This window comes from Saccopteryx leptura, chromosome 1 (genome assembly GCF_036850995.1).
Source record: "Saccopteryx leptura isolate mSacLep1 chromosome 1, mSacLep1_pri_phased_curated, whole genome shotgun sequence".
NCBI lineage: Eukaryota > Metazoa > Chordata > Mammalia > Chiroptera > Emballonuridae > Saccopteryx > Saccopteryx leptura.
This window is the reverse complement of record NC_089503.1, coordinates 26,052,232-26,077,055: the sequence shown is the minus strand read 5'-3', so window position 1 is coordinate 26,077,055 and position 24,824 is coordinate 26,052,232. Positions and strand designations below refer to the sequence as shown.

Sequence of the window (24,824 nt, the reverse complement as noted above, 5' to 3'; positions counted from 1 at the left end):
TTCATCCATTCACTCAATGATTATTTCCTTATGGTCTAGGTATTATTTTACCTATTATTTGGTGCTGAGGATCCAAAAATAAATAAGTGCTCCCAAGGACTCATAGTCCAGTGTGAGAGACAAATAACCAAACAAGAAATTATACTAATGTACAGTAAGTACCATAATGGAGAGAAGCACCGAGTTCTGGGAAAGCTGACAGGAGGGCAGGTCAGCCTGTTGAGGGAAAGGGAATACAGTCTACCCATTGGAGAGGATGCCAGTTGAGTTTGGGATAACCACTGCACTGAAATTTCCTTGGGTCCTAAAACATTAAATAGAGTTCAGGAATGTTTGGTAGATAAGAGGTGAATTTGAAAGATGTTAAAATGTTTCCATTGGTGATGGACCTTTTGGGTCATGGTTCCATTTGTTTTACTACTGATATAATTATATATCTATATATCTATATATCTATATATATCCATATATATATTTAATAATAAGTTTAATAAGTTTTCTAGATGGAGTTATACCCTTGTTTTAGTAAGGTTTAGTTATTTCTAAACTGCTGGGAAAAAATGGCAGGTTTTAAAATTTCTCTTGTGCACTGATATTACCACATACTCCGACTCGGGAAGCAATTGCTCTCACCGTTAGGGAGGTAGTTACTGTTCATATTGCCGTCACACAGAAATTGCAGAAATTATATATGTAAGAAGCCAGTGACTTAGAAGTTGACATTCAATCTTTTCAATGTTGTTTTGCCACATACATTAACCTTGAGGGGTTTCAGTAGTTACATCCAAGTCTCAATCTCTCTCTCTCACAAACACACACACACACACACACACACACACACACACACACACACACCCTATTATTGTTCTGATTTTGTGCTTTAGGCTAAATGATTAATTTCCATTAAAGTTTCTCATTTTCTCAGCTATTCTGCTTAACATAGTTTGGAAATTGCAGTGAATTTACTGTGATTTTATGATTAACTTTTAAAAAAATTATTATTATTATTGATTTTTTTTTTTTTTTTAGCAAGAGAGGAAGGGCCAGAAAGAGAGAGAGAGACAAAGAGAGAGACAGAGAGAAAGAGAGGAACATTGATCTATTTCTGTATGTGCTCTGACTGAGGATAGAACTGGCAACCTCTGTGTTTCCGGCCAATGTTCTAACCAACCAAGCTATCCTGCCCAGGCTATGATTAACTCTTAAATAGATCTTTGTTTTTAATTTTCCCATTTAATTCTCAAAATATTTAGGATCCAGTTTCCCAAGTGATTTTACCAGTTTCTACATTACCAGTTAAAACAGCTTTCTATCCATTGCTATATTTGTCCACTTTAACCCATTTTTGTATCTAGATCAAAGATTTTGTTTCTGATTTTTATGTGCAAATTTGTTTCTAGTTTTCTTTATGCTATTCTCAATTCACTTGCAATTGTTGTAAGGTACCAAAAAGCTGAAAAATTAATATTGATATTCTAGGAGGAAAGGTCAGGCTTTCCTGTCCTGTCCTTCCTCCTTCCTGTGGGGAGGGGAGGGGGAAGAATGTAGAAATTCCTGGCTTGCAAGAACAATGGGTCATTCAGTTTTAAATCTAAAATAAAGGTTAACCTAGAAAATTCTTCTCTTTCAATGGGAGACAGAATTTACATACCACCTTGCATTGATTGTAGTTCCTCCCCCTTCCTGGAATCTTGAGGGTAAAATACCTCTAGGCTAGTGAGGGAAGATGAACCCTGAAAGATCTGTAAACATCTTTGATTGTGTTACCTTAAAAGTCTTAATGTTTCTGTGTATCCCCTAAACAAATGTTGTGAGCTTGTGCCATGATGTCATGCTCTACCTTGCCCGTGTGTGAGCAAGGGTATATAAACAGCCCCTGGAATATTTTTGGCACACATGATTTGGGCTTCCAGACTGCCGCATGTCAGCTATTGCGGCCAGCATATTTAATAAATCTCCTTTAATAAAACTCTTTATTAAAGTTCATCTGGACTTGGTGTCTCCACGTAAACCCGCGGAATTGAGGTACAGTACCTTTCAGCATCTGGGGTATGGGTACTTTACAACACAATACTTTGTACTTTTATAATTTCATTATTCTTTCGACTTATATTTGAAAAACAATTCTCGTCAACTCAACTTCTCTTTCTCCCTTCATACTTGTTAATATCTGAACTAAACTGTCCCATAAATAGAGCATTGCTTGTCTGAATGTTCAGGACAAATGGGCATGCCTGTGGCTTTTTTTACTGGTGGTGGTCTGACCTTTGGTTGTTCAATTGAAACCTCTGAAACTCTTATTTTTTTTATTTTTATTTTTTTAGGTGAGAGGAGGGGAGATAGTGAGGCAGACTCCTGCATGCACCCCAACCAAGATCCACCCAGCAACCCCATTGGGGGCCAATGCTCAAGTACCTATCTATTTTTAGTGCTGGAGGCTGATGCACTCCAACAGAGCTATCTTCAGCACCCCAGGCCACTGTTGAATCAATCAAGCCACTGGCTGTGGGAGGAGAAAAGGGAGAGCGAAGGGAGAGAGGGAGGGAGAGAGAAGCAGATGGTTGCTTCTCCTGTGTGCGCGGACCAGGAACCAAACCTGGGATGTCATTATGCTGGGCTGAGGCTCTATCCAGGGAGAGAGGGAGGGAGAGAGAAGCAGATGGTTGCTTTTCCTGTGTGCACGGACCAGGGACCAAACCTGGGATGTCATTATGCTGGGCTGAGACTCTATCCACTGAACCATTGACCAGGGCGAAATTCTTACTCTTAAAACCTCTCAATAGGTTTCAATTTTTCTTAGATTTTAATAAGCTTATATAACCATAAGGGTTTAATTTATGCTTTTACTTTATTAACATTTAGTTCCTTAAGGAGCTATGCCAGTGGTCTACCACCATTATAAATTTCAGTAATGTGCAGTTATCATATGATTTGTGGTCATTTGGCCTGCACTGTTTAATACAGGAGCCACTAACCACGTGTGACTATTGAGCGTTTGAGATGTGGCTAGTGCTACTCAGGAACTGAGTTTTAAATTTTAAATTACATTTTATTTAATTTTAATTAATTTACCTTTAAATTGAGAAACTGATAGTGCAGTTTGAGACAATCTGTGAATTAATTTTTAAAATGTAAATTTTATGAAATATAAATACAGATCAAATATTTCTGATGAAAAATTTGCATTTGAAATGAGATGTGTGATATGTACAAAATATGCACAGAATTTTGATGAGAGCATAAAATAGAATGTAAATATCTCAATATTTTTTTACTACATTTGTAATGACAATATTTTGGAAAATTGGCTTAAATTAAATATATGAGTAAAATTATCTTCACTATCTTTTAACTTTAAAATATGGTTGCTTGAGACTGACCAGTGGTAGTGCCATAGATAGAGCTTTGACCTGTGATGCTGAAGTACCGATATGAAGTCCTGAGGTCTCTGGGCTCATCTGGCCTGTGCCTGGGCTCACCAGCTTGAGCACGGGGTCTCCGGCTTGAGTGTGGGATCATAAACATGACCCAATGGTTGTTGGCTTGAGTCCAAAGGTTGCTGGCTTGAAGCCCAAGGTTGCTGACTTGATCCCATGGTTTTGGCTTGGAGTGAGGTGTCACTGGCTCGACTTGAGCCCCCTGGTCAAGGCACATATGAGAAAGCAGTCAATGAACAACTAATGTGAAGCAACTATGAGTTAATGCTTCTCAACGCTCTCCCTTCCTGTCTGTCTCTCTCTAAAAAAAAAAGTATATGGTGCTTGAACATTTTAAACTGCACATCTGACTTACATTATACTTATACTGGGCAGTGCTGCTTTAGGCCAGTAGTTTTCAAATTTGGCTGATATTCAGAAAGACTTTTATAAGGCAAACTTTTGTAAAAATACAGATTCCTAGACACTATCCCAAGCTTATTATGTGAGACACTCTATAGAAATATTTATAGGAATTTTTTATGTGAGACACTCTAGGAATTTTTATATTTATAAGGCTCTTGAGGTAGTTTTGAGTACCACTGGGTTGGACTACAAATTCTGACAGTGCAGCCCCTTAGAAAGCAGGACCACCTATAGTCCTTTATGACATAGCTTATTGCTTAAAATTCGTTTGTTTAAACTGTAGTCTTGGAAGAGACAGTCCAGTGCTCTTTATTTTAGATCATTCATTGTATATTTACTAAGCATTTGTCTTGAGTAGCTTATTTATTGTCATAATGATGCAAACAGATAGCTGTAACTACCCCATTTTATAAGGCAGAGAAATGAAAGTCCTTATAGATTAGCAATTTGCCTGAGGTCTGTCAAGCATTCAAACTTCTGACTTCTGACCCTCCTCTGTACCTCTGTATCCCTTCCACAGAAACATCTGGATCGTGATAGAAAAAAAAATGTAGTCTAGTATCACTATTGATAAGCAGCTAAAATTTATTAAGTACTTGGTATTATGCTCAGTAATATACCTGGATCATTTATTTTAATCCTCATAGTTGCCTGACCAGGCGATGGTGCAGTAGATAGAGCATTGGACCGGGATCTGGAGGATGCAGGTTCAAAACCCTGAGGTCACCAGCTTGAGTGTGGGCTCATCTGGCTTGAGCACAGGCTCACCAGCTTGAGCGCAGGGTTGCTGGCTTGAGCATGGGATCATACAAATGACCCCATGGTTGCTGGCTTGAACCCAAGTCATTGGCTTGAAGCCCAAGGTCGCTGGCTTGAGCCAAGGATGCTGGCTTAAGCAAGAGGTCACTTGCTATGCTGTAGCCCTCCAGTCAAGGCACATATGAGAAAGCAGTCAATGAACAACTAAAGTGCCACTATGAAGAATTGATGCTTCTCATCTTTCTCCCTTCCTGCTTATCTGTCCCTCTCTCTGTCTCTCTATCTCTGTCATACACACACACAAAAAAAATCCATATAGTAAACCTAAAATTATCTTCACTATGAATTTTTTTTTTGTATTTTAACGTTTATAATTTTTATTATTTCCAATTTACAGATGAGGAAATCAAGACTTAAGGTTAAGTAACTTGCAGTTAGGAACTGAATGTGTCCCTTCAAATTTATTCATTGAAATCTATGTGATTGTATTTGGAATTAGGGTCTTTAAAGAGGCAATTAAGATTAAGTGAGATCATAAGGGTGGGATCCTAAACAAATTTGATTGGTGTCCTCATAAGTAGAGAGAGACACACCAGGAAGGTACACACACAGAGAAAAGGCCACAGGAGGTCATAGCCAGAAAGCAGCAAAGGAAAGAACGAACCTCAGGAGAAACCCGACCTGCCAATATCTTGATCTTGGACTTTCAGCCTCCAGAATTGTTAGGAAATACATTTCTGTTGTTTAAACCCCCAGTCTGCGGTATTTTGTGATGGCAGCCCTAACATTATGTAACTAGTTAGTAGTGGCAGAGGATTATGGGCCTAGTCAGTGTGGCTCCAATGCCTGTGCTCTGACCCACTTCACTTTTCTGCCTACTTAAAACGCCAGGAAGTTCTCATGATCTGGGAGGCCCTGGCATGTAGACAATGTGAGCTGTTGGAATGGATGTGCCACCTCAAAACAGAATTACGGTCCTCTCTCTTTTCTAGAGTCTAGGCTCCATGAGGACTGGTTGATTGTGGGTTCTGTTCACCTTTATTACTCTAGTACCTAAAATAGTGCCTGGTAATGTAAAACAAGTAGATGCTTAATAAGTATTTGTTGAATAAATGAAACTAAAAGAAAATAGAGACTTCATGCCCTGGCCAGTGGCTCAGTGGTAGAGTGTCAGCCTGGCATTCGGATGTTCTGGGTTCGATTCCCAGAAGCAATTATTTGCTTCTCCACCCATCTCCCTCTCCCTTCTCCTTTTTCTCTTCTCCTGTAGCCATGGCTCGGTTGGAGCAAGTTGACTCCCGGTGTGGAGGATGGCTCCATAGCCTTGCCTTAGGCACTAAAATAGCTCAATTGCTGATTAATGGAGCAACATCCCAGATGGGCAGAGCACTGCCCTCTAGTGGGCTTGCCGGGTGGATGCCAGTTGGGATGCATGTGGGAGCCTGTTGTCTCTCTGCCTTCCCTCCTCTCACTTTTAAATTAAAAAAAAAAAAAGAAAAAAAAAGACAATAGAGACTTGAGAATGACAAAAAGACAGGAGGTCCTCAGACTGAGTCCCAACAAACATTCACGTTTAATGGACAGGCACAGGAAGAAGAGCCTGCATAGTGGACTTTGTCATGATGCTCCAAGTTTGGATTTGATGCACTAGCTAACTGGAAGCCATAGTAGGATACACACACACACACACACACACACACACACACACACACACACACACACACACACACGTACGCGCGCACGATTTGGAAGGGTTGGCACAAGAAGGAAAGAGACAACCGGAGTCAGATGACAAGCTAGGAGGCTGAGCAGGAATCCATATGTGGTGATACGGACTAGGGTAGCAGAGGAGGAAATGGAAAGCCAAAGGGCCATTGAGATGCTGCGCTTGGTCACGGGTGGCTGACAGAGGATAAGGGAGAAGAAAGAGTCAAAGACCAGTCACCAGTCTCTTGCCTGGGAGATTCTGAGGCCCACAGAGACCAAGTGACTTGTTCAAAGCCACACAGTTCTCATTCTTGCAGTCTTTCATGTTTTTCTGCTCTTCCTTATTGAGCGTATATTCTGTCAAGAGCTTAGAATCTCGGGCTGGGATTTGGTTTACACTTCTGGACTGATAAATTTTGAGTTGTCAGTTCAGCCAAAGGAATATCACTACTCATACTTGACAACTTTTAAAAAATGTAATTAAAAATGAAACTGGTGACAGCACATGAAACAACACATTTCCAAAGCTGACATATCATTTTGGTCCCCAAAGCTGTTTTGAATTTGAACATTAGAAATGCATCTTTAAGCTTCCATAAGCAGTACAAAGAGTCTTTTCCCAACCCCGAAGAGTGAATTTAAAATCTGCTGTAGAGAAATACCACAGATAAAATTATAGAAAGCAGCTGGCCCTCTTTCCAATTTCAGAGCAGGAGAGGAATTTCAGTAGAGCATAAAAACGGCTTTGTCTTATAAAAGAAAACACAACAGCAAACAATCCTCCTTGCTGAGTAGCCTTTTGCAGTTGTTTTCTGCGGAGCATTAGATAGAGACCAGAGGGCTTAATGTTGTTTTGACACCCTCGCAACTGGCAGACTGTCTGCCAGGGGAAGTTGGAAACAAACTGACCAGTTTTAGGCTTCCAGGTGGCACTTAAGCCACATTTTCTGCACTGTTGTTATCAGTCATTTAATTCCCTACTGAATATTGAGTGGTGTTTTTAGTTCACAGGCCATTTGCAATGTCTTTCTGTTTCCTTTTGTTCGTTAGCCACATTAAAAAAAGCAAAAAAAAAAAAAAAAAAAAAAAAAAAAAAGCCACCCTGGAAACACTCTTGCAAATGTGAGTTGAACAGTAAAGCGCACATTTGCAAATAACACAGCAAATAGCAATCAACATACTTTAGCTTAAGACATAGGCTATTGGGATGTTAACCTCAAGAGAAATTAGTAGAAGGCATCATATGGGGACTTGCCAATAAAAGCGACGAGGCAATTAGAAAACTCACCTAATTAATCTGGCATCCCAAGTGACAGCAATAAAGAAGTGGTATTATTTTAAAGCTTTGTATTGATGGTTTCTTTCTTTTTTGGCGTTGCTGCAAAGGATAAAAGAAAAGGAAAAAAAGTCTCTGGTTTTATATTGATCATAAATTCAGCAGCTATCTGTATGTGACTCCTTTACCACAACATAACATCAAATACCACATAAGGCACTGAAGGAGAAAAATAGTATTGAGTGAAGTGAACTAATTTATAGCACAATCCTTTGGAAGAAACAGCATCAGTAGCATTAACCTGTTCTTTCTCTTTGGGAGAACATCTGCAAACTGTAATTAAGCAATTTTCATTTGTTTCTCTATTTCTTTTGTCATCACTAAATCACTGCACTTAGGGAACAAATTGACAAATTATGAAACAGGAAAATGCTGGTTCAGTTGCAGAAGGGAATTTCCTCCCCCAAATTATGATGGATTTTCAGCTGATGGAACCATTTTGTTTTAGATCTATTAGCATAAATCTTCAGCTGCAGTTGTTACAATTCATTTTTATTCTACCCATGAATATTTGGCCCACAGATATTCATTTGTTTTCTGTGTCTGCTGTAGTTAGGTGTACTTGGATAAGGAAAGAAAATGCATTTAAGTATTTACAACATTTTGAATTATAATAATTAAATTTATTTTTGGGCAGTGTCTTTAGTGCATACTACAGTATTTTGTTACAATAAATAACTTTTCTAGTATTTTTTTTCAGTGAAGTAAAATACTATGAGTTTTTAAATTTGATTTATGTACAAATATAATCATTTTCTTTATTTCTTTTCAACACATATATATATATTATACAGTATATTTGTGTACATATAAATTAGAGAGATGAAATTTTTTAGTCAAATGTAACTTTAAACTTCCAAACACAAGCAGAGAACTTCATAGTAGCCAAACTTTTAAGATGGTCACTATCAACCTTTAAGTAGGTGACTTAAACAATATTAAGTACATGCCCATTTGTTTTGTATGCATTTCTCTTTAACTTGTGACATTTTTTTAAATTATTGTTGTTAAAGATAATGTTATACTTGATGGAAAAGAATAAATTACTTGGCTTGAAACTGAGGTAATCATAAGATTGCATCCTCTGATTCAGTTGAATGGGCACGTATTCAAATTTGAATGGTTTTAGCGAAATGTTCTTTCAGCCATAGAGCAATAATATTTTCTTTGAAATGGTCAGCTAAACCCAAAGGATACAAACAGGAAACTGTATATCTTGACCAAAACTGTATTCAGTCTTCCTTATGTGAAACTCAAATCACAACCTGTCGTGTATGAGATGTTTAGTGTCCCTTTTTTCCTACTTGGATTTGTTCCAGATGAGATAGATTTAAGACACTAGTTAGCTCACTCATGTGGCTGCCCATTGCTTCGTTAGCACAGGGAGGAATCATTACACCATTTTCTGGATTTTATACTTCATAAATTGCTGATTAGAAAAAAGAGATTGTGACTCACATATACTGTATTTTATTTTTTCCTCTGCCATAAATTATGTTTGTGTGACTTGTAGCCAGTCATCTAATTTTTGGGTATTGTATTTAGTCCCTCATTACAGTGTCAATCCAGTTTTTCTTGCTAAAGCGGAGATCATTTCAGTATTGACTGTGTTCCTGCTATATTTTAGACATCGACCTAGAATCTGGGAATATAAAATGAAGGAGACAGGGTCCACACTCTGATATATTGTTCTTATTTATTTCTGTGTGCTCTGTGTTCCAGACACTCTATATTTGAAGGCACAACAGCAATGCAAATGCTTATAGACTGTATAGTTAGAGGTTGATTGGTAAGGTGATACTAACTGCTCTATATAGTGCTGATAAAACAATATCCAGAATATTGCCTTTGGTTTTTTTGGCTGTCTCCATTTTGGATTGAATAAACACTATTTATAAATTAATAAAAGAGCAGTAAGAATGATAACAGTTATTTTTAGACTCCCTTTCTCCCTCCCTCCATTCATCCATCCTTCCCTCCCTCGTTTCCTTCCTCTGTCCTTCTCTCCCTCCATTCCTCCTTCCCATTCTCCCTCCCTCCATTCCTTTCTCCCTTCCTTCTTTTCTTCTCTCCTGAGGAATATTCTGCAACACTCTGAAAAAATGAGGGAGCGCGAAAGACATGTCGCATTTACGTTGCCCTATGCTGCATGCCGGCGTACGAGTCCTAGATCATTACAGTTTTGTGCAGAAGGAGTTAGTCTACATCATAAAGTTTGAAAACTTTCTTCAGCCTCTGAGTAAAAGAGGCTGTTTTCCGTAGATATGTCTTTGTCCAGGCTGGCAGAAAGGCAGGATTTTAGGGTGAAGGGAAAATTTTTCTGTTGATGGAATTTAGTTTTATGGAGTTTAGTACATTGTCCTTCTATTTCTTATTTGTTGTAGGGAGGGCCAGTGTAATGGAAAAGGTGCTATTCTAGCTCAGGATTCAGAAGACCTAGTTCAGGAATTTGTTAGTAACTCTTTGGGGCGGCAGGCCTGCCACTTGCTCTCTCTGAACCTGTAAATCAGGGATAATCCTGCCTGTGACGGTATCTCATGTGGTTATGGTGAAGATCAGATGAAATATACATGAAGGTACTTGGTAAGTTTTAAAGATTTAATCAAATGTAAAGTTTCATGATTATGGGGACTATTTATGATTTAAGAGTGGGATATCAAGGTTAAACATGAAAGAAATCTTGAATCTATAATATAAAAAATGTAAAATACTGTCTACAATAGACAGTTGTCTGTACCATATTCCTTGAAGTAGTTAAAACCAACTATGGATAACATATATTGTATACTGTCTATGTATAGTGTATACTGTATAGTGTTAAGACTATACAATTCAGGGTATAATCCTACACTGGCCTCTGGTGGATGAACTAAATAGTATGTCTCCATGTGACCATCAGGTACGGGTATTTTGTACGCTTTAATAAAGATAAGGTATCAGATACTTCTTTTCTATTCTCAATTTTTTAGATTCTACTCCATGGACTCTTTACATGGGACTTTTACCTTAAATGTGTAAAGATCACCTGGGTGATGCTTATTAAAATGCTAATTCTAATTTTGTAGTTCTAGTTTGCAGCCCAGGAGTCTTGACTTTCAGACCAGCTTTGAGAAATATACTAAATGAGATCATGGAAGTGCATGAGGAGATGCATGGATTACTCAAAATCCTGTGCTTTTTAAACATTGCATTTTTCTAGGAAGAAAGACCATAGTTTTTATAAAATTTTTTCTACTCTCCACCCAAAGGGTAACAACAATTATTTTATTATAAATACAATTTTTCATTCATGTCACGATTTTATATTATTTAAAAGACACTTGGACAGTGAACAATGTGATGGCTTATAGGAATAATTTTACTGTGATCTTGTTCATCTCTGATACAGAGGCTAGAATATAATAGCTTTCAGAATTTTAGGGTGGGCTTTGGTTCAGCATACATTCTGTCCCAAGTCTGAAGGATGACTGTGCATATATGTATCTCTAGGCCCAAGTTGCTCCACAGGGAAATCTCCTGGCTACTCTGTCATTGCCAGAAGAGCTGTGTTCTTTGTGAGCATTTTGCCAGTAGCAAGTGCACAGGCGAGAGTCTTGGGAGACCACGTGGGCTACGGAGGCACCTTAATTGAGGTAGTTCTAGGAAATGCCCCTCTAATCATTTTGTTGCTTTTGGTAACTTTTCTGCTGTATATTTCATACATGAATGTACTTAGTAAGTTCAAAAAATGTACTTAGGTGCAAAATTTAATGGTTAGAGTAACTATGATTTAAAAGGGGAACATAAAAAATATTGACTGTAAAATATAAAAAATGTAAATGTAAGATTACATATATGTAAGTATTTTGTTTTCAGTATTTCCAAGAAAGAATTTTTAGAAAGAAGAGATGTATGTAGGTATGATCCCTAGATTGAAGATTAGAAGGAACTTCTTTTTCATTTCTACAAGTAATGTTTTTTGGTTATTGTAGGAAAATTACAAAATATGGAAGCACCAGCACATACACATACAAACACACAGCAAAACAAGAACCTGCTCTTTCTATAGCAATAGAATTTTAGCTACTCTATTGCCACTCGGAATAAAGATTACATTTCCCAGTCTCCTGTGTAGTTAGGTGTAGCTGTTGAGTAAGTTTTTGCCAGTAAGAAGTGACGGGACTGATATGTGTAACTTCTGGGTCCACATCCTTAAGATAAGTGCCCTGACTCTTTTAAAAAAAAATTTCCCCCTGGCTGGAAATAAGCAATCATTGGAACAACTCCCTAGACCCAGAAATGGAAGCCATGTGCTCAGCATAGCAGAGCACCCCACCAGCCTTGATCCCTGGAACATCTCATGGAATGGCCTGCCCACTTGTTCTAAATTGTTACATGAGAGAAAAAAATTCTCTTCTCCGCTGCTGTATTTCAGTGCCTCCTCGATATAGTAGCTTAAATGATGCCTTCACTAGTATCGGAGGGGAGCAGATGTACACACTTTCTCCTGTTTCTTCATCCTCTTGCTTGGAGCAGGGGTGTGGTAGTGTCTCATGCTGGACCATGTGGAGAATGGGGTGCCCTAGGGATGGCAGAGAAGAAAGGTAGAGGAGCTTGACTTCTAGGATGACTGGGGAGCTGAACAACCATATTAACCCTGAATTATCTATGTCTGTATTATTGCAGGAGAGAGAAATAAACTTCCATCTTGTTTAAACTGTTGTTACTTTGGGTGTCTGTTTCATGTAGGCAAAAATATTCTCAAGTAATTAATAATGCCATAATCCTGTGTTTTAGAGATAAACTATGGGTGTATTTATCCTTCCTGAACTTTTCTGTTGATTATTTTGTATATATGTAGATATAATTATTATTTAAGAACAATGGGTTTGGTGACAATCAGGATTTGAATCTGAGCTCTGCTACTTCCCACCTAAATGGTCTTTGGAAAGTTATTTAAAACCTCTGAATTTAGATTTCTCATCTGTAGGATGGATATAAAAACCTCTACCTCATAAACTTGTTATTAGGATTAAATAATTATATTTATAAACAAACATATACATGCATGCACGTTTATTTTTATCAGCAATATCTGAATTACAGTAAGGGTTCAACTAAAGTTTTCATTTATATATTCAGCAAATTTCTTGTAATTATTTTATATAAGTGGGAATATACTATACATACTCCTTTTGTAACTTGCTTTTTCACATGGCATTATATCATGACCATCTTCCCAAGTAAATATATATGTCTATTTAACAATATTTTTACTGACTGTATTATATTTAATTGTGTGGGTATGCCATAATTTAAGTAACCATCCTTTTTTTATTGGACAGTTATTTCTAATTTTGAGTTACTGTAAATGATGCTATATTCTATATCCTCATTTATTGAAATAAATGTTTATTGAACACCTACTATATGCCAAATGCTATTCACATATGTGAATAGAAGAGACAAAAATCATTACCTTTAGGGAATTTGCATCTTATAAGGGGTAGACAGACAACAAAAATAAATATGATACATTAGAAAAATACCTTTGTTAGACAATAGTATTGTCCTGAAAAAGAAAAAAACACTGACATAGAAATATTGGCTGAAACATAGGCAAAACATTATGTGTTTGAGGTTGTAAAAAATTTAAGGGAATAGATTGTTTCTTATAGGCAGAGGTTATGTCTTACCAATTTCTTAACTCTTCTTCTGGTCTTCTAGCCTAGCGTGGCGTTAAGTGCACAGTGAGCTCACTAGTTAAAGAGTTGAGTATCAATCTGTGTTCCAGCCTTAGTGTTACATATCCTTTGGAGTGGAGAAAAAATGTTTTCCCTTTCAGGAACTGTGAGTAAGCTCCTGATGGAGAGGTCTTTGTTCTCCTAGGGACCTAGGCTTACATTTTAGTGTGAAGAGATAAACAATGAAAAATTAAAAAGGGCAATTTCAGATAAATTCGAAGAAAACAGGGCCATGTAAAAGAGAGCGGTCTGATTCTAAGGCACTGACAATTCTGAGGAGATAGGGGATCAGAGAGTTGTAGCTTCAGTTAAAATATGCATTTCTTTTTTTTTTTTTTTTTACAGAGGCAGAGATAGACAGGGACAGACAGGAACGGAAAGAGATGAGAAGCATCAATCATCAGTTTCTCATTGCGTGTTGCGACTTCTTAGTTGTTCATTGATTGCTTTCTCACATGTGCCTTGACCGTGGGCCCTCAGCAGACTGAGTAACCCCTTGCTGGAGCCAGCGACCTTGGGTCCAAGCTGGTGAGCTCTTTGCTCAAGCCAGATGAGCCCGCGCTCAAGCTGGCTACCTCGGGGTCTCGAACCTGGGTCCTTCCGCATCCCAGTCCGATGCTCTATCCACTGCGCCACCACCTGGTCAGGCAAAATATGCATTTCTTTTATTGTCTGGGTTTGGAAGGAAGTTGAAACACTAGTCCTTTGTTTTGATTTCATCCTATTGTGACACCCTGTGGAATTCAATTAGTGATAGTGGTCCTTGGATCAAATTCAGTATTCAAATCAAGGGGGTACAGAATGTGGAAATAATCCAAATGTCCATTAACTAGTGAATGGAAAAACAAAACATTATTTGAATAGACTAAAAACATAGTCTATTCAAATAATGAAATAACTCTTGACACTAAAACAGAGTGAACACCTAATACATGCTACAACATGGATGAACCTCAAAGATGTTATGCTAAGTAAAGAAGTCAGATACAAGAGACCACATGCTGTGTGATTCCATTTCTACAGAATGTCTGGAAAAGGCAAATCTGGAGCTATGAAAAATAGGTTAGTGCTTTCACCTGCAACTGGAGGTAGGAATGGGGAGTGACTACAAATGAGCACCAGGGACCTTTTCTGGGGTACCAAATGGATCTAAAAACTTAATTGTGATGGTTGCACAACTCTGTGTTTACTAAAAACCAGAGACTTGTACACTTAAAGTGAGAGAGTTTTGTAAATTATATCTCAGGAAAGCTGTGGTGTGGCAGAGGTACGGTTTGTGGACACCGAAGTCCTCACCTTGAGTTCTTCACTGGGTGAGCATATGGCCTTGTGACTCTAGATTTGGCTCAAGAACTAGGAGGGTTCTGTTTGTTGTAAATATTTCCTCTTAAGAAAGTAAATCATTTGTGCATAGACTTGAAAGTGTTGAGTAGATAAGGTCTGTGATACAAAGAGAATTGGACTTTTTGGATACTGCAGGATCTCACTTGATGTAGACAGTATCGCATCGGCTATTGCTCTGTTGGGGATTCTGGAAGCTTAAGGGTTCTGCGCTGAAATATGCTGCTTCTGCTCCCTCTCTGGGCCACTTCCCTTCTGTGGCCTTGATCGTATCAATTGGGAAGGCGTTTATCTTATGGGGTGATACGTGTGGCCTCTTTGCACCAAGCTGTAACCCATTTGACATGTTGCAAACATGCTGTATTATCTACTTCCACCGTCACAGAGATTATTAAGAAAAAAGATTATCTAGGCCCTAGATAACCTAGATTCCAGGGCATGCTGAATTAGCCAAAAGAATAGTACGGATTGCAGTGGAAAGATAAGGTTAATATCCTGAGATATCTAGAGGGAAGGGACATACCCACTTGGTGATAATGTCTTCATTTTTTTATTTCAGAACACAAAAGAACTGACTTTGTGAACTCTTTTTTATCTTCAATCTATTGCTGAGGCTCCCTTTACTTCTCACCTCGTTATGATAGTAGCTGTGTACTTTCCACCTCTGGTATCTGAACTGCTCTGCTCCACTCTGCCCATCTCATCCTAGTGCACAGCTCTGTGAATCCCAAGGGTAAAGTCAGAGTTTTCATTAGGCCTTTCACATACCCCCCTCCCCCATCCATGTGTCACCAGATGTTCCTCCAGTCTTCCTGCAATACTTACCTGGGGACTCTTCCTCAGGCACTGCGCTTCCCACCTGGAGGGCTCCGCTCATGCAAGTTTCCCTCTGCGGGAGAGCTCCTCACAAAGACCATCTGTTGAACCTGTAGCTGTGTTTCAAAGCCCAGCTCATTCCTGTGAGAAGCCTTTTGTGACTTCCCAAACCAGCTGTCGTTTTACTGTTCTCTTAACTTTGTACCTCCCTCATGTCATCTGCTTTAGCTGCTTCTGTCTTGGTGGCTTGCGTACCTGGTTCACCGTCCTAAGTTTGTGAATTCTGTGAGGGCAGCACTGGGTCTTACCCAGCTTATTGCCTTGCATGTCGCTGATGCCCAGAATATAACTTTTGGATTTCATGAGTTGCCTAACTCAACTACCACTGAGATTTTCTTCCTGAAAATAAACTTTCTGCAACTTTACACTCTTCATATTTTTCTCCCTGTATGTGCCGAACACTGGACATCTTGGGCTTTTGACACAGGTTTTTGTTTTCTTTTGTTTTGGTTTTTTGGGGGAAGGCAAGGCTGTGCTTTGTGTTTTGGCAGCTTGAGAGCTATGACTGTGAATAATGCATCAATTACCGTCCGGCCTCAGGGAAAGCGCCATTATTCTGGACGGGCTTGCTGAGGTAATCCTCTCCTCCCTGTGCCCCCTCAATGAGGAGCATGAAATAGTTGGAATTCAGAGCTCTGCAAAGGGAATTTAGACAAAAACATTTGTCTGCTGAAGTTAGCTTCTCTGGATCTATTCTGATCTATGATTGATTGGTTTTAAAATTGCTTATTTAATTCTAACTACTGTCGCTCCAGGGGAGGCCAGATACCAAGTAGCATGTGATCAAGAAGCAGTTGAGCGAAATAGTTTGGCTGGAGAAAAATCCAGAGCAGACATATTTGCCAGGGAAAAGTTGCTCTAGGCTAGGGTATAATGTGAAATTTACCCCATGACTTTCAGAGTTCCCAAACTTGTAACACGGGTTATTGTTTATCCCCCTATTCTCTTTGTAGAAGGCTTTTTTGCAACTGACCAGCATTGCAGGGAATTTCCTCCAGTGAAATTTTTGTTCCTCCTAGCAATGTATTCAATATTGCTTCTGGACTCAGAACACGCTCTTGATTTATACTGCTCTTGACCCTGGTGGAGAAGAGCAGGCCCTCGGAGGTTGCTGATAGGCCCCGGTCGTGAATTCTGATGATGGAGGTGCATACCTGTGAACACTCTCCTGCAGCTGCGGCGATGCTTCTCAGCACGTGGACAGGAGTTTGGCTTTTGTGTGGATGAATTTGAATTTTTTAAAAAAGTTTCTTTCAAAGGAGACTTTTCTGAAAGTGATCACTTTCATCTGGAAGCTATATAATCAATAGGTGATTGGTATCTAATTTATATCAAGGCAACAGTAGTTGCATCCTTTTTAAGGAGTGTAACCTTTTTCTTTGGCCTGAAATGAGACATTGTAGGGATAGCTGGTGGCCTTGTAAGGGAGATCTGTGGGAAGCTTGTCTACTTGGTATCAAAAAAATGTTAAGTCCAAAAAAAAAAAATGTTAAGTCCACTAGTTCAGAATAATAAAACCTTTAAAAACCTTTAGGAAAAAAAACTTTGTTTTATCTGTAGTGATGTTTTGGCTCAGAAATGCCCAAAGAAATGCTCTTTTTTGTCTCAATAACCTATTTGTTCTCTGAAATATTGCTGTTAGATTTCTAAAATGTACTATATCTGCCATTTATTGCAAAACAAGATACATTAGGGATAAGATGGAAGAGTGGAAAAGGACTGATGAAAAACAGAAACAAGAAGAAAGGAACACTTGGTGGCACGCTTGGCTGGTCACCAGGGCAACTCTGGGAGGCAGCATCTGGCTCTCTGATCAGGCTTGGGCCCCTTTGGATTCATTTTGACATTATCATATTGAAAAAGAACTTCTTTCCTACCTCATTCTGCCAAGAGATTTATTATTTGTTGTTTCTCATGAAAATGAGAAGAGCCTTAGAAGAAGCACTCCTGGGTCTTGGAGTGGTATAGTCTGTATTCATGTGAGGGGTAGGAAGTGTAAGGTACTGATTATACCTTACACTTAGGTACAATCAGTGGTATAGTCTGTATTCATGTGAGGTGTAGGAAGTGTAAGGTACTGATTATACCTTACACTTAGGTACAATCAGTGGTATAGTCTGTATTCATGTGAGGGGTAGGAAGTGTAAGGTACTGATTATACCTTACACTTAGGTACAATCAGTGGTATAGTATGTATTCATGTGAAGTTTAGGAAGGAGCCTTACACTTAGGTACAATCAGAGAGAGAACAAGTTCTTTCCCAAATCCTCTGGTTGTTGACTCAAGAACATCCACACCTGTCAAGAATTTTTATAAGAACTTATTTGAGCCAAACTGATGACCGTTGCTGGGAAGCAAGCTCTCACATGCTCAGGGGAAGCGGAGAGTGACAGTTTGTGATTTCTTTCATGCATTTGGAATTGAGGGAACATAAGGAAGATTACATGAAGGTGGGAGAAAGCAAGGCAGGGAGTGACTCGCAGGATGGTTATGATTATGAGGCCTCTGAGGGAGGTCACCCCTTCGAGGGGTATCACTTCTGGCATTTTAAAGGTGTGTTAACCGAAGTGCACAAGAACAATGGACAGGCTGGCTTAAACACTTTTCACTAATGAAGTTATAGGTCTGGCCAGGACTGCCCACCGTGATCTGCCCAGTTAGGAATTTACAGTTTATTACAGCACTCCTTTTTTGTCCACATGGTATTTAAAAAATGAAAGCTTTATGTTTCCAAAAGGACTTTTAAAAAACATGAACAAGAAATTTTATTAGATCTGAGTCCCTACCAAGAGTTCAATATCTGCATCAGAAGCAGGGCCTGCGTTATATATATTTTGCTGTTTCTTTCGAAAGAGGTTCATCTGGCTATCTGTCAAGTAACCTGGTTATGTTATTGCAAATGGTGGAGGAGTGCATTGCTTAATATGAGAACAAATAGAACTTGTCCTTATGGAACATCTGTTTGACTAAATGCTTTTCAAGAATTCAAGTCAATAGACTATTACAGTGGTGTTGTGCAAGGTACATAGTACTTTCTTAGTAAATACTGGATTTAGGTTGTTCAGGACTTGAACGATAAGCAAGGAGAACTCAAACAATTCCACTTCTTATTAGAGCAGCACACTGAATAAGGCATGTGACCACAGGAAGTCTTGCTTCTAACTTGGAGGAAATTTGAGGAAACTTTTCGTTTCTCTGATAACTTCTCTTCCAACACTCTCAAGCTTGTCTCACTCTGCCCTGCTACCACTGCTTATCTTTGCCCTAGCAGTGATTTAGGACATCTTCGTGGCTGGAAAAGAAGAAGAAGAAGTCAGGGAGGATAAGTCCTAAGACTGTTTCTTCCTCCTATATCTGATTTTTCCTAGCCCTGGTAACAGCTCAGCAATACCCTGAGCAGCCTTCCCGTTACCTTACTCACTCAGCACCCTCAGCCCTTGCAACCTGAGCAGCCAAGGGTAATGCTTCACATCAGAGTTTCTACAGATTACCTGAGGCCAAAGGCCAGGGTTACCGTCCCAGGAGTAGCTAGTTAGAAGTCATGGGTGCTAGTGCAGGAGGCAGTAGAGAGAGCTGGCCCGAGCTTGTTATATACTAATACAAAGTGAGAAATTCAGTATTTGTGTTTTCCTTGTCTGGTTTATTGTAAGTTATCTTACCTCTGCTTCCCAACAGTATTTCTGTGTTAATGTCCTTTAGACATCCCTGCAAGTTTTAATTCTATCAATGATGGGTATTCAGAAGCAAACATGGGATCCTGACTGGAATGCTACAGGTCATTACAACTGCAAGGGTATCACCGAGTCTGGTGCCATGCAGCTAACAGCTCAAGAGCACGCACGGCCACTTGCTGGGTTAGGCTATCTCATACCCCTCTCTGTTAGATACTTGCCTAAGGAGTTTACAAGTTACACAGTCCCTGTGCCTTTGGAACCTTTACATAGTAGAATATTGTAAAGGGATGAAACTGCTCCCCAACCTCACAATACTTTGATTTCTGCCATGTGGCCTCTTCTGAATCCTTTATCACTCTTTTAGTGATCACTGACAGAGATTCCTGTATTTTATATGTTCACACCAGTCAGTTGCTGCAGCCAAAGAGTTCTAGTTTGGGGGTGTACCATGCATCCTTTATTTATTTATTTATTTTGAACTATTGTCAACTTTTCTTCCTTGTCTCCTTTTTTTAGGGATTTTTAAAAATCTTTTATCCACTTATTCCTTCTATTCTCTAAGGACCCCTTCCCTCCACTTGCGGTATGATTCTAAGTGGCACAGCACAGTGGTAAGAGGACGGTGTAGTCAGGAGACCTGGATTCAAATCCCCACTCTGTTATTTACCTTGAACAAATTACTTCATCAGTTCACATCTGTCTTTCCTCTGGTGTTGTGAGGTTTATGAGCAATTTATGAGATGTTCATAAAAGAGTGTCTGACACTCAGTAAATGTCAGCCCTTATTGTTATCTTCAATATTATTACCAATACTTTTAGCATTATTACTCATATTGAAAATAATTTTTTGACTTAAACCATTATCCCAGCATAATTGACTATCAGATATTGACCTATAGCTGTGACATCTGTCCTACATTTTGGCTGGCATTTGCAGCTGCCTCTAGTACATTTCCCTTAGTTTCCTCTGGAACCTCAAATGCAACATTGCCAAAGCTTGTCATTATATGTCATCTGAATCTATATTTCACATTTCAGATAATGGTATCATAAGATCATAATTTTCTCAGTTTCTTAATTTAGGATTAATTTTAGACTTGTTCCTTGTCCTAAAGAAATAATCATGAATGTACACAGATTAAATTCAAGGCATTCATTTTTTTTATAGTTTTAAGTAGTTGAGGAGAAGGGACTGGTTAAATAAACTGTTACATTTATACAATGGATTTCTCTATAATCATTAAAATTACATAGAAAACTATTCAATAATATAGCAAGAAATATTGCTGTCAAGTTGAATATAGTATAATACCATTTTATTTTTAGAAGTATATAGATGCATAGATAAAAGATGAGAAAATAGGCACTGAAAAATGTGTGTTGAAGCTTTTCTGTCTTATAGGATTATGAGTAATTTTCAAATTTTAATGTTTGCTCTTACAAATTTTTTAAGATCACCTATATATTACTGCCATATAGGGACAATCCCCCTCAAATTTAGAAAAAAAATTGAGATGGGTAATATCAAAGAGTTGTGCAAATACTATACTTTATCAGCATTTTTAAGAATGTCTGAGAATAATGCCGGGTACATAGTAAGCATTTAATAAATATTTTTTGTATAGTAAATGAAATAGTGTTATCTTTCTTGCATTTTTAGAAATAAGTTTGTAACATTAAGTGTACTTAATGCCTCAAGCATCTATAAAGAAAGTTTATAGATTTCTTTGAAAAATATATGTGTTTTTTGTTGTTTGTTTTGAAGGAAGATTCTCAACAGAAAATGAACTAGACTGGGTGTGGTGGATGTTTTCTAAGACTACATAATTTATCATTTCAGAGGATAATGTGACTGAAAGAGGAGCGTTTGGAACCAATTCTTCAGAAAACATATTTACTTCAAAGCAGTTTGCTTATGAAAAGGAACCAAATGATCATCACCACCTTAGAGATAAAGCCATCTTTCTTCGTCCTACATCACAGTGGTCAGAAATAGAGGAGGTAAGACTAATAGCATACATTGAGAAACAGTATGAGAAAAGAACATTCTTTATGAATTCAAAACAAGTGTCCATAACATAAGAGACATTGGATAGTTATTGGATCAATAACTCAGACTCCAAATTCTAGAAGGAGTGTCATTGGGATACTTTATTGAAAATCATTATTACATTTCATGATTTCAATAACCCACGTTTATGATAGTAACTTGGTTATCCCCAATTTTTGTTAAAAACCTCTTATGAATTTGCCATCTGCAAATTTTTTTTGATTATTTATACATTTTAAGTTATCCTCTATTTGGAACAAAAGAATTCCTTTTTAAATTCTCTGTATAAAATGGGAGTTTCCTTTACCTGTTCTTGATTTATCTCTTTTGAACTTAAAGTGGAAGCTGTTGTTTTTTTCATTATTTGCTTGATAAAAATTGTATTCTTTCTTCCTAATCTTCCAGCTTAATAGACTACAGTCATGTTCTCCTTAGCTCTGGTGTTTAACTATCAAGGAATCTAAGTAGAAATTGTTCTTATTTTCTATTATTATTTTTAAAACAAAATTTACATTTTATTTAGGTTGAAATAAACTCTATAAAATTAATTCTCTTTATTAAAAATAGAGCAATTGTTTTCTGTATTTTCCCTAGATAAGCCACGAGACACATTTTGGTAGATTTTCCAGGTTTTGCTTCTAAATCAAGACAAAGCAGTAGATATAGTCATGACAAATATTCTACTTTTTAAGCTATTTGAATTTCTGGTTTTTACTTCATCATGTCTTCCCTGTGATATTGTTGACAGAATTATATTTGGGATTGTGGTTTTATACAAGGAACAAAATATCTGCATTAGAAATGTGTTTATATTTATAGCAGTAACTATATATGCAGACAGATGATTGTAGGACAAAACTTTTTTTCCCTAGCGAATTCACCGTCTACTGGCAATCTTTACTAATAGGAATCATTTTATCTATTGAGTCTTTGACCAGACTGTCAGAGGCCCAGAATTGTTCAATGGCATTGTTTTCTAATAACTTGAAAAAGTTGTACTAGCATTTTCGAGTTTGTCCTTCCAAGGTTCACTGGGGTGGGATGGGAGGTGGGATAATGAGGTGGGGCATTTCTGTTTTTCACTTGAAAACACTGAGGTTAAATAATCTACTTAGGTTACACTGTGGATGAATTTAGAGGACAGGAGTAGAGGCCAGCCCTCTGGAAACCTACCCCCTAACCTGCTATGATTTAGTGAGTCTGGCTCATCATACACAGCTAATTAACAAAAACTGGAAGGAGAGTTTTACTGTCTGAAGGGCTACACGATGAGTTCTTTTCTTTTCGGTTGTTTCATTTCCCCATCAATATGTCCTCACTGTATTTTTCAGATAGTGCTGGATGGAGGCCAAAAAGTTGGCAGGTCCTCTGAAGGTGATCTGAAACAGGTTGGAGAAGTGAAGGTAAGTGCGTGATTTAATTTTTTTTCCCATGGCAAAAAACCGTAAAAGAAAAAAAAAAAAAAAGACACCGGACTCATTTGCTGTCTCATACACGTTGGAGAATTCAGTAGATTTTGTCCTTATACTCTTTCTTTTTAATTGGTGTTTCACTATGTTAAAATAGCCATGGTTGGCTGGGTTCATATCTTTTTCTCAAAGTTTCATAAATGGAAGGAGGGCTTTGATAGAGAGACATGGCTCTAGTTCCCCTTAGTATGTATCATTAAGAGAAATGACAGTATAACAGGTCCTCACAGTTTAGTACTGAAACCGACAACGGAAGACAAGTTTTTGTTTCACTTGGATGCCAGGAAGTAACTGCAGTTATGTAGTGACGAGCACTGGAAGCTGCCATTTTTAATTCTTACGTAAGAGCCATGGTCTGGCAACTAGAGCTGAAAGAAGAAAGACCCAGGCTGTCTTTTGAATTCCAATTATGATATCAAAATTTTCAACATAATGTATTTTGTTATGCACATATTTTAGGCCATAAGCATAAAAGGCATTTTGACATTATGCCTTTACACTACCAGATCTCCTTGGAGCCAGGGGTGAAATGATTTTCTTATTTACACTCTGATGTTCACCTAAGATGAATTAGTTCATATCGGAAATGTTACCATTTTGTTAATCTAAAATGCCTTATTGCCAGCTTGTGGTGGAAAGCAGTATTCCATGTGGAATAGCTTTTCACTGAAATATTGCTATTGTGTCTGTAAAGATCATTTGCTCTGATTTTTACCTTTGAAGGAATTTTCAGTTTTATTTGTTCGAAACAGAGAACACTTGATTTTTTGTTTTTTGCCTTGCTCACCTTTCTTGTGATTTACGGGGCAGGATGATTTTTTGAACGAACCCTTTTCTCCTGATTTCTTTAGTTTTCCTCTCTCTGTCCCTTCAGAGTGAAAAACATGCTGTTATGATATTAGCTAGACCCACCACCATCATTTGTTTGAAAAGCAAAAGCAATAAAACAACACCAGCAACGGAAAGACACTGCTTTGGACCATCTTGGTCGTGATATATATTCTGTGATAGAATCTGGAACAAAGTTCCTTTTCAGAAACTCCCCAGATGGCTTTTTCCCTTTTCAGTATAAAGATCTTACTATGGTGCCTATGAAATCCAGGCCAACTTCCAAATTTACTGCGTCTTTCAGATGTCTCTGGGAAAGCAACGTGAACACAAAGACCTTTAGTGGAGACTCAAAAGTTAATGAGAAAATTGGATTCAGTTGCTCACTTGAGTGTTGTGGCGGTGGAATCATTGATTCTTAATTGCATTTTTTAGGTCTAATATGCATAAAAATGATGTTATTCCTTTTCTAGGTAGATAATTTTTTAGCAATAGAAGATTTGGACATGGATGAAGAGATTAAGCCTCAAGTGAGCAAGGGTATGTCTTCTATGCCTTCTGTTTCCTTTCTATACTGTTTGACCTTTATCTAGAAGCTATAAATAAGACTTCAGGCAGCTTTTCTGTTTTTTGTTTTTCTTTTTTTCCTGGCAATCTTACCTCCATCTTCCCTGAGACAGGGAGAACTGGAGTTCTGCAATTTCTTTTTCAATAACAAACACTTCAGCCAAAAGGTCAAAGTCTGTTGAAGGTTATATAGTCTTGTGGCTTAAGTAAAATAAAGATGTCCCGCCTGACCAGGTGGTGGCACAGTGGATAGAGTGTTGACCTGGGATACTGAGGACCCAGGCTTGAGTATGGGCTCATCTGGCTTGAGCGTGGGATCATAGACATGACCCCATGGTTGCTGGCTTGAGCCCAAGGTCACCGGCTTGAGCAAGGGGTCACTGGCTTCTCTGGAGCCCCCTGGTCAAGGCACATATGAGAAGCAATCAAGGAACAACTAAGATGCCACAGCTATGAGTTGATGCTTCTCATCTCTCTCCCTTTCTGTCTCTCTTTTGGTCTCTGTCTGTCTCACTCTTGCCTAAAAAAAAATGTTCCCCTCTCTCCTGCACTTATTTACCATGTGACTGATATTTGGGTAATTTGTTGCAAGTCAAGTCATTTAGGTCAAACACAATTTCTTAGAAACACCATGTTATAAATTGAGATGATT

The 24,824-nt window shown here is 38.2% G+C and overlaps 1 protein-coding gene and 1 long non-coding RNA gene across 6 annotated transcripts in view; one reads left to right on the top strand and one right to left on the bottom strand.

Annotated features, from left to right (window-relative positions):
* IFTAP (intraflagellar transport associated protein) overlaps positions 1-24,824 on the top strand; it is a 59,368-nt gene that overhangs the window by 19,419 nt on the left and 15,125 nt on the right. For all 5 annotated transcript variants that reach the window (XM_066363355.1, XM_066363348.1, XM_066363325.1 and 2 more), the window contains exons 3-5: positions 21,099-21,259; positions 22,640-22,711; positions 24,079-24,145. In XM_066363355.1, coding sequence (XP_066219452.1) covers positions 21,099-21,259; positions 22,640-22,711; positions 24,079-24,145 — 300 coding nt within the window. The remainder of the gene's footprint in view (positions 1-21,098; positions 21,260-22,639; positions 22,712-24,078; positions 24,146-24,824) is intronic.
* Positions 3,314-15,710, bottom strand: LOC136388712 (uncharacterized). The gene is made up of 3 exons (XR_010748204.1): positions 15,534-15,710; positions 7,597-7,686; positions 3,314-3,639 (listed from the first exon to the last, which is right to left on the bottom strand). It is a non-coding gene; the product is annotated as an uncharacterized lncRNA (long non-coding RNA).